Raw genomic sequence first — 10,380 nt, forward strand, 5'->3', positions numbered from 1 at the left:
TCGCACTGCTAATAGCTCTCCGGAGTGCATACCTGGAATTCCTGTACTCATCCAAATCACCGCCGCTGTGCGCGATGGCCCGTGCTTTAAGTTTAGCTCGGACCTCGCCGTTTATCCAGGGCTTCTCATTTGGGAATGTCCGTACAGTAATCCGCGGCACGACGTCATCGATGCATTTGCCGATGTAGCAAATGACCGCGTCAGTGTGTGTGTTTATATCGTCCTCCTCAAACACACACCACTCCGTGATGCCAAAGCAGTGGCGGAGAGCAGAGTCAGACTGCTCGGACCAACGCTGCACTGTCCTTGTCACAGGTCGGTCCCTCTTCAGTCTCTGCCGGTACACGGGGAGCAGAAGAAGAGATATGTGGTCTGACTTGCCGAAGGGGGGGGCGGGGGAGGGCTTTATATCCATGCCGGAAAGGAGTGTAAACATGGTCCAGTGTATTTCCACCGCGCGTGGGGCAGCTGACGTGCTGATAGTATTTCGGCAGGACTTTCTTCATGTTGGCTCTGTTAAAATCCCCGGCCACAATAAATGCGGCCTCTGGCCGAGAAGTCTCTGTCCTGTCGATAATCCCATACAGCTCCTCCAGCGCTGTGTTGTTGTCAGCGTGCGGCGGAACATACACTGCTGTTAGAACAACAGATGTGAACTCCCTCGGCAGATAAAAAGGCCGGCATCCGATCATGATGTGCTCTAGGCTGGGAGAACAGTCCGAAGAAATGATCTCCACATCTGAGCACCAGTTGTTGTTGATCATGAAGCAGACACCTCCTCCCTTGCTCTTCCCTGACTTTATTGTCCGGTCCTGGCGATGAATGGAGAATCCGTGTGGAACAATGGCGGCGTCCGGTATCGTGGGGTCGAGCCAAGTCTCCGTGAAAACCAAAACATTACAGGTCTTAATGTCCCGTTGAAATGCCACCCTGCTACGGAGTTCGTCCAGCTTATTATCCAGGGATTGGACATTTGCCAGAAGTAAACTCGGTAGAGGAGGCCTGTTTTCACGTTTCCTCAGCCTGACCAGGACCCCGGCCCGGGAACCTCGTGGTCTCTTCCTCCTGCGCTCCACAGGTAGAGCTCCAGCAGGTAAACACGGAGACTCTCCATTGTTTGCAGGTCGTCGTGGATTATTGCTGTCCACCAGCGACCTGATGTGTAAAAGTTGTTCTCTATCATATTGGATGATAGGGCTCGCTTGGGCGGTTTGCATGTTGCAAAAAAAGTTAAAAACAACCAACAAAGTAAAACAATAAAAACACTAAGATGTGGAGTTGTTGAGGAGCTCGAGACACGGCAGCCATCCTCGGCGCCATCTTGGATCAGGGGAAATAAAGCTAGTGCTGCTAGTGCAAGTTCAACCCAGCAGCAGACTATCTCTACAGCTTTCCAAAGTTCTTCAAAGTACAAAATGGAATCAAAGGAGCAACAGACCAAGGAGCAGGCCATAGCCAGATGGATTGGACGCACAGGTTTACCACTCACAACAATTGAAGACGAGGACTTTGTGCAAATGATGGAGATAGTAGATAGGAGACTAGCAATTCCAAAGAAAACTAAAATTAGCAATTTGATTGAAACACAATATGAACATGAAAGACAAAAATTCAAACAGAGACTGGCTGCTGCCCGGAGAGTATCCATTGGCCTTGACTTGTGGACAAAAAAAGGACTGACCGCCTCATTCCTTGCTATTAGCGCATGCTACTTTTGTGTTGAACAAATCAAACCTGCACACATATTGTTGGCCCTTGAACAAGTAGCTCACCCACACACTGCACTGTCTATTAAGGCATGTGTGGACGAATGTATACAAGAGTGGGCCATACCGAAGGAGAAGATCCTGACGGTAATAACGGACAATGGAAGTAACATGGTGGCAGCCTTTAAAAACACCACAGCAGAAGAAACCAGCTCTGAGGCTGACTCCCCTGGGTCCGAAACCGCGATGGAAAGTGACTCTGAAATTGATGACCAGCGGTGAGCCATGTTTAGTTTATTATTTTACATTATAGTCAATTATCACATGAATGATGTCCCCCCTGCCACACACTACGTATATACAGACCCACACCAGACACTTTATTAGGTTTAGACTTATTTGGTTGTCTTTTCTTGTTATTAGGTACCATCATGTCGACATGGAAATGGCCCGGACGCCGTGCGTGGTGCATACCATACAACTTGTGGTCCACATGTTGCAGAAAGAAACAACTGTCAAAAGAGTCCTCGATAAAGCAAGGTCTGTGGTGAAGCTCTTTCGCAAGTCCTCAGTTGCAACACAGAGGCTACTAGACCAGTGTGGTGTCATTGTTGTAAATGACTGCCCCACACGCTGGTCAAGCACATTCAACATGGTCACACGACTCCTCACAGTCAAAGATACTGTCTGTCAAATCACAAATGACATGGGATGGGACAGTTTGCTTACTAGTGAGTGGCAAAAGCTTTCATCATTGCGTGACCTACTGCTTCCTTTTGCAGAACACACTAAAACCCTCCAGAGTGACACCACATCTATGTCCCTAGTGGTTCCTGCCCTCTTTGATCTGCTGAGCCACCTAGCTGACTTTGCAGAGAACAGCCGGTACAGAGACCTCGCCACTCTTGCAGAGAAAATGAGATCAAATCTGAACCTGCGTTTTGCTTGCCTCTTGGATCCAACCGATGAAAAGTTCTCACCACTTGCAGCAGCTGCCTGCTTTGTCAACCCAACTGTCTGTGAAATCCTTGTTAATGTTGATGTAGCTGATGGAAATATCCAGGAACTGCTGAAACAGGCAGAAGACTATGTGGTCAAATGCACTTTCCTCCCACACACAAGACAGGAGGACCACCAGTCTGACGATGATGCAGAAGAAGTCATTGAGGAACCAGAACCAGCGCCATCTTCAAAGCAGCCGGTGTTTAGGTTCCTCTCAAAATGCCGCACCACAAGACCTAAACAGAAAACCTCCACAACCAGCGTCAGGCAGCAGATCATTAAGTACAAGGAAGAACTTTCACATCCCATCACTGAGGACACAGGAACAGACTTCTGGCTGGAAAAGAGTGACAGTTTTTATCACAGTTTAAAACCTTTTGCTTTGGACTTGTTGGCTATGCCAGCTTCTCAAGCTTTTGCAGAGAGAGTATTCAGCATCACAGGTGACCTCACAAGAGGACGGCGCAACAGAGGAAGGGTCAGCTTGGAGCGAAGTGCTTTCCTTAAAATGAACAGAAACAAATAGAACTGTTGTATTCACTGCTATTTACAGCATTACAGCTGTAGCAGTATATGCACAACTTAGAGTTTCCGGTCTGGTATTTGTTTTGTTTTTTGTTTAATATGAGAGCAGAGAGATTTTTCTTGTTCCATGCAATAATGGCATTACAGCTGAGCATGTAATTCACTTGTCTTGAGTTGAGCTCCTTGATACTAGCTCATTGATACTACTTCGAATTATTAACAGAAGAATATTTTGTTTTGTGTGCAATGACATTTCAACCAATGCATATTTTCTTTTAGGCTACATATGTTTTGTTTTTCCTTTTCAAATCTAAGTGATTTTGCTCACAATGCACAGAGTAATAGTTGATGACTAAGAAGATGATGCTTAGTTACAGAGTTGTGTGCTTTTTAGTTTAATGTGATATTTACCTGTATTTTAAATGCTGAGACAGCACAGCAGGGTGTTTTTTTTTTTTCATTTACTTGAACATTAAGGAGTATTACAGCCAATACATCTTTTATTCTACTTTTGAGAATTCTTGTTGATTTTGTAAGGCATTGTAGCCTAACAGTAATTTAAGTTATCTTGAGGTACAGTACGTGAACGTTATCAGTAGTGCATTTTCTGTATCTACCTTGTGCAATGGCATTACAACCAATAGTTGTATTATTATTTTTGAGAATTGCACTTTATTTATTTGTTTATTTTTTTTGAGTTAGGTGATTTATTCTTTCAAGATGAAAGACAATATTATTGAAATAGATGTCATATGCAATACATATCATTCAAGGAGAATGCATATCTTTTTCAGGGAGCATGTATATTTTTCAGGGAGAGCAGGCCTTATGCTAACTTTATTTGAGATTATCTTTTGTGAAAAAGCCATGGTCAGTGTTTTTGACATTAAAAGTAAAATAAAATACATGTTTTGTTCTGTTAAATCTCTGTCTGTATTGCATATTCAAACCTTAATACCATTCCAATTCTGGTGAAACATTTATTCAACGAAGTCCACGGTAGATTTAGTCGACTTATCTGCTATTAGGTGGTCTGCTAAAACTAGACTAAGACTAAAAGACTTAAGACTAGACTAAGACTAAAACTGATGATATTTAGTCGACTAAAACTAGACTAAGACTAAAAGATTTCAGATGACTAAAATATGACTAAAACTAAACGGTCTGTTATTCAAAAGACTAAGACTAAGACTAAATCAGAATTTACTGTCAAAATTAACACTGGTAGTAACACAGTTTACCATGCTAGCAGCCTGACTGTGGGATATGAAAGTCTGTCTGTTAGTCCAGCTGTTTGATTCAGACTGAAATATCTTAACAACCCTTCGATAGATTGCCATGGTATTTTGGACAGAGATTTAAGTTCCCCATCCTAATACTCTGTGATGATGCATTGGTGGTTTCCACTGACATGGTTTGACATCTTTTGGGTGCATTGCCATCAAATCTGGTACAAAGCTTTATTCTGCACTCAAACACTGCTTGACATCTTTTCATAGTGCTTGTCAGTAAACGTGCCACAGCTGTCCACATCAACTGGAGAGGTTTAGGGAATTTACTGGACAGTCTGATGATAAGAATCTATTGTAGAAGTAACAAATACATGAACTCGTTTTCCTCATTTTGAGGATGCATTTCAATTTTTGCAATCTTACGTAAGTACATAGCCCTCGAGGTTTGTTTTACATAACCTGATCAAAGAAAAACCTGAGATTCCTAACTGTGGTGCTGGAGGCCAGGTAAATGCCATCCATCAGAAGGTTGCATGTCATCTATGTTTTTATGTCCTCAAGGCAAGCTTGAAGTCTATCTAACTGAATGCTTTTACCTGGCTTCGTAAATACATATAGTTGGATATGATCTAACTATTTTTGTGTAATATTGTCAACAGGAAGCAAATAAAGAGCTTTCCAGACTTCATGACTCATTTTGGAGTAAGTATATCAATCACTGTGAAAACGTACAATCTGAAATAACTCAGGCAAGTAGGACTTAACCCAGCTTTCTTTAATTAAATGTTAATGTGTGAGTCTCTGTAATAGAAGGTCATAGTCATGGTCAATGGTATTGATTGCAGTAATAAAATATACCCAGCCAGTACAGAGACCAGTCCATTATCAGATGCAATTAGGTCATTTGTTCCTGCACTATGACACCTCTTTGCTATGATGTACTCCTGACTAAAAATCTTTATGTTTTTAATCCTTGTTTGAAAAATCACTGAGAACATTAAAGTGGGTTTACAAAAAGCATGTTACAATTGCTTTTCTTAAGAAACAAAAAGTGATTTCAGCATAATGTTGAATTTGATTCAACGCTCTTTTCTTGGAACAACTGTGAGAGACCTGTCTGAGGAACATAGAACAAACACGTTTTTCCTTTCTAGCTAGTTTGGACTCAGTGTTGCCTCGATGCTTGTCTACCACTGATAGAGGAAGGTCATTCATGCATTTTGCACCTTGGGCCATTGTTTCAATATATCGCTGTACTACATGCAGCTTGTGTAATGATATGATTATTTGTATTTTTAATTTGTAAATGGTTTGCTTAGTAAATAAGTCGTTTTTTTGTAATAACTCTTTCTCTCTCTGTTGCATTGATAAGGCTCGATTAGCGTCTTAAGCGTCTTTTTTTTCGACGAGGGTAGGGGGGTCAGAGGGCCTAGGAAAAAAATGCAGGAAATAAACTACAACATATCCTACAGTTGGACAAAATGAAAAAAGCTCTGGTAAAGTACCTCAACATTGTTCTAACACTTACATTGAAAAACTGAGTTAAATTACAGCTCAGAACAGACAATGATTGTATAAGTGAATATCTTGATTCCCTTAATGCTCAATAAACAACAACAACAAATGTATACAAACTACTTAGAAAATGTTTCTCCAGCTAATTTGATGTGATATTATGTTTATAAATTGCATTATTGAATGGACTGTTGCAAAAATCATCCTATAATTCAAATGATGTATTGTGTTAGTCCTGGGAGAGAAAGGAATGCTACTTGTCTTGATCCTTTGTTTTCACTTTCAGCACATTGTTTGTTCCCACGTGTGAACGAGAGCTCTCTCTTCTGCTTTCTTAGCGAATTTCCGCTTCTTGACACATGTCTTACAAAGGAATGTTAATGTGATGACAGTTACAACACCTGCATGAATGGTTGAAGCTGTTCCTCTAGAAGGCTCATGAAAACTTTCATTGTAAAGGATTAGGCTGTGGTTTAATTTGTGTTTAAAAGAAAAATGCACGTTTTGTTAAGGCATTCGTGGTCCCCACAGGATGAACCCAGCTGACTTTTCGTCACAGGATAAAATGTAAAAAAAAATATTTTCTTCATGAGGTCAAACCTTTAAACCTGAAATCTGATTCATCACTATTAACATTCCTCTGAACTTCAACTGTACTTTATATTTAGCACTAATAAGCAAATGTTAGCATGAATAACACCAACCTACATAAGATGGTGAACATGACAAACATTATACCAGCTTATGCTGTTCTTTGTTTGTAACTATACTTAGGAAAATGAATGCACTGTAATTCCCTTGTATAACGCAATATAAACGTACGTTTTCTATTTTAAATGTGAAATTATAAGTATAAAGAGACAAAGTCTTCATCGAGAGTAGTCGGGGGTGGTTTGGTAGTTCCAAAAACATCAGATTTTCACCTCGCTGTTTGTGTCCCATGTGAAAAAACTAATTTACTGATTATTTCAAGCAACCTCTGTACCTAAGTAGTGCTTCTTTCATAGCTATTTTAACCAAATCGATTCATTTATTAAGTTACTTTGCCTATTCTGTGACAAAAACTAAATTTATTTTGAAAAGACTGCATGCTGTGAGGAGTGTAAATTGAAATATGTTGCTGCACGTTGGTGGAATAATGCCGTATAACTTCAAAAACATATCAGAATACCTTTATTCTAGTAAGATAGAGAATTGTTACGGCCCTCTTTCCTCCTTGTACCAGATATCTCCTCTGATTGGATGATCTTGGCTTGACCTGGAAAGTGAATCAAACTTTGTACTGTTTGTATTTTATACTCAACTTTGTGTGTGTGTGTGTGTGTGTGTGTGTGTGTGTGTGTGTGTGTGTGTGTGTGTGTGTGTGTGTGTGTGTGTGTGTGTGTGTGTGTGTGTGCGTGTGCGTGCGTGTGTGCGTGTGTGTGTGTGTGTGTGTGTGTGTGTGTGTGTGTGTGTGCTCTCCCTTGTTTGTCAGAGAAAATGACTGCAATGACAAGACTGCAGTGGCTTAACCACAGTATGTGTGTATGAATGTGTGTGTATTTGTGCTCATGGGGTGTATGTGCGTGCATGAGCTTAATGGTGAGTGTGTCTCTGTGTGTGGCGTGAGTAGAGAGAAATTAACTCTGACCAGAATTATAGTGTATTACTCTATCTGGAAGTGCTGCTGACACAACCCTCTAATTACTTTGAATAAATGAGTCTCAGGGCGGAAGCCTGAATAACAAACTGGGATTTACTTTGCTAAAGCTCTTTACAGTGCCAGTTCCGTGTCACCACACTAAATTGTTGGTGGTTACATGGCGGTTGCCTTGCTGAATTCCAAAAACGCACGTAGAATAGAGTGAAACAGCATAGAAAAAAGTTAGGATTGTTTGAAAGTAAAAAAAAAACGTGTTCAACTAGAATCACACTCGGGGATCAAAGACCTCCACCAAACCAGCGCTTCTCGGATGTTCCTTATCCCAATTTGGGAAGTCATTTTTTGGATAGTGCGGTGGGTCCATGAGCAAAGAAGATATGCTGTATTTTATTGCTCAGATCTTTAAACAGCATGTTGACAGCAGTTACTGGAAGTTTTCCCAATTTGGAAAGCATTTTGCAAATCATTCTGACACTTCATGAATGCATCAAGATCTCGTAATGGTAACGGATGTGAAACACAAGGCATGGTGGCAGTTTCTAAGATTGAAATTAAATTACAATAAACCTACACTGAAGGTTATTTGAACTGAATTTAGTTGCAGAGACTTCATATGATCAATCAGTTAATCAATATAATTTTATCATTAGAGCCCCATATGAAAGAGACCCTTACAGCGCACTTCAATTCAAACTCATTTCTCACAGTTGAGGAAGAGCAAACAAGCCCTGTTGTGTCTTTTGAATAATATTCATAACATTTACACAGTTCCAAATCACAAAATGATGTTGCTCACGGTCAGATCTATCAAAATCACCACAGAACTGTTGGGCTTAGACTAGCTTATTCAAAAATGTAGTCTGACTAGCTCTTTTAATTAGCCTGTGTATGCTAATAACTAGCTCTAATTGTTAACAGTGATTGACTGTTATGGTGACAAAATGTAGTATTTGGCAGCATTAGCAAATAGTGCTAGCTCTTTGTTTACAGGCCAATAACTGTATCCACACAATCTGTTGAGTGTCTTCTTTTGGCTCATTTTCTGTTAGCCCTAACCAGTGTTGGGAAGGATACTTTCAAAACGTATTCCGTTACAGAATACAGAATACATGCCCAAAAATGTAATCTGTAACGTATTCCGTTACATTACCCAATCTGAGTAACGTATTCTGAATACTTGGATTACTTCCATATTGAATTGCATTTTATAAGTGTAGGAATGCGGCCATCAAATCCTGTTTACTAAACAGGCCTATTCTGGTGTGTTCTTCTGTTCCAACTGGCTGAATGTGTTAGGCCCAAGTCTGCATACTACAAAATCTAACCGCAGTCTAAGCTAACACGAGGGCTCCGGGGCTTGTAAATCAGCACATAGGATACAGATACTGATACAACTATAAAATAGCAAAGTAAACAGTAAAACTACAGCAGATGAAAAAAAAAAAAAGTACTTTAAGATGCTTCTTCAGGTTGGAGGTGGAGTCTTTGGACGCGGAAAGGAGGTTGGTTGCTGCCAATCAGAGGTTTCATTGCACAGTTATATTTGGTTCTCCCTTCTCTTTCTTTAATGTAAAATGCTGTTTGAATTTCCAAGATATAACGTATTCCTGCCCTGGCTCTGTTGTGCTTGCTCCGGCTCCAGCTCTACCTCTAGCTACTCCTCTTCCTACTCCATTGTAGGCAACTGATCATGCAATTCAAATAGCTTGTTTTCATTCGTTTTCATGTTGGGACTTCTGGGAAATGCATCAACTTGCCTCAATTTATTTAGAGAGCGAATAAACTCATGAAACAGAGAAGTATCGTCATGTAATCCATTGATTTCAACAATGTAACTGTATTCTGAATACCATCTATTTAAATTGTTGCTGTAACGGAATACAGTTACTCATAATTTATATTCTAAATACGTAACGCCGGTACATGTATTCCGTTACTCCCCAGTACTGGCCCTAACTAGTGCTGCATGAAATCGTCATAGAATTAGCTAGCTACCTAACTCACACACACACTCAAAGAGCCTGAAGATCATTCAACAGGTTTTGAGGACTGGCCAATGACATCACAATTGATTCTCTGGTGGTGTTTTTGTATTTATGATCAAATAACATTGTTTTCTTTAATTCAAACTGAGATTGAGTTAAGAAAATTGCTGGTAGAAAAGCGGCAAATTATCAAAGCAGAGAGACTGGTGTTCTAAAGATCAGCGCTCAATTGTTCTTCTTCAACGACCGTTCTTTTATATTCTTGGATCATTTGTAATCAGTATGCATCACAAGGTCTCGAAACAAAATGCAGTTGTGGTAGTTACTTGCATACAACACACCAAAAAGCAACGAAAACTGAAACAGAAAAAAAACAGAAGTAGTGAAGGAGCATTTCTGATGTGCATTTGGAATTTGCAACAGGAGGAATGTAGTCAAACATAAACAATGGGGACTTTTCTTGGCAGAAAATATGGTGTCTCAAGGTTCGCTGCATTTAATCAGCATGCTTTCTTCTCCAATGCTGTCATATGCCAGATGTGTTCCAGGAAAAAAAAAAAAGACGACACGTACACACAAAGTCCATGAGAGGTTACTGTAAAGGTGGCTGCATCTGCATGCACCTCCGTCATATCGGAGGTGTGACTCACTATAGTTAAAGTGGAATTGCAAGAACTGCATTTGAGTTGTAAGGACTGAATGTAAAGTTTAAAAAGGATTGCATTTTAAATAATGATAGAGAGGGAGAGAGCCAACACCTTTAGTGAACAGTC

The 10,380-nt window shown here is 40.3% G+C and overlaps 1 protein-coding gene across 2 annotated transcripts; it reads left to right on the forward strand.

Annotated features, from left to right (window-relative positions):
- Window positions 1–1,330: 1,330 nt before the first annotated feature.
- LOC134861446 (zinc finger BED domain-containing protein 4-like) lies at window positions 1,331–4,157 on the forward strand. 2 transcript variants are annotated; one of them, XM_063878660.1, is made up of 3 exons: window positions 1,331–1,984; window positions 2,130–2,246; window positions 2,489–4,157. In XM_063878660.1, exons 1-3 carry the CDS (start codon window positions 1,867–1,869, stop codon window positions 3,232–3,234), a joined length of 981 nt encoding a protein of 326 aa, XP_063734730.1. In that variant the 5' UTR covers window positions 1,331–1,866; the 3' UTR covers window positions 3,235–4,157. The 2 variants fall into 2 exon arrangements, with proteins under 2 accessions (XP_063734730.1, XP_063734729.1); XM_063878659.1 differs by having other exon boundaries at window positions 2,130–4,157.
- The last annotated feature ends 6,223 nt before the right edge of the window (window positions 4,158–10,380 follow it).

This window comes from Eleginops maclovinus, chromosome 3 (genome assembly GCF_036324505.1).
Source record: "Eleginops maclovinus isolate JMC-PN-2008 ecotype Puerto Natales chromosome 3, JC_Emac_rtc_rv5, whole genome shotgun sequence".
In the NCBI taxonomy this organism is placed as follows: Eukaryota; Metazoa; Chordata; class Actinopteri; order Perciformes; family Eleginopidae; genus Eleginops; species Eleginops maclovinus.

Coding starts and splice junctions, on each gene's coding strand:
- LOC134861446 (XM_063878659.1), top strand. CDS start 1,416: ATGGAATCAAAGGAGCAACAGACCAAGGAGCAGGCCATAGCCAGATGG. Junction 1,985..2,129: donor TCTGAAATTGATGACCAGCG/GTGAGCCATGTT, acceptor TCTTGTTATTAG/GTACCATCATGTCGACATGG.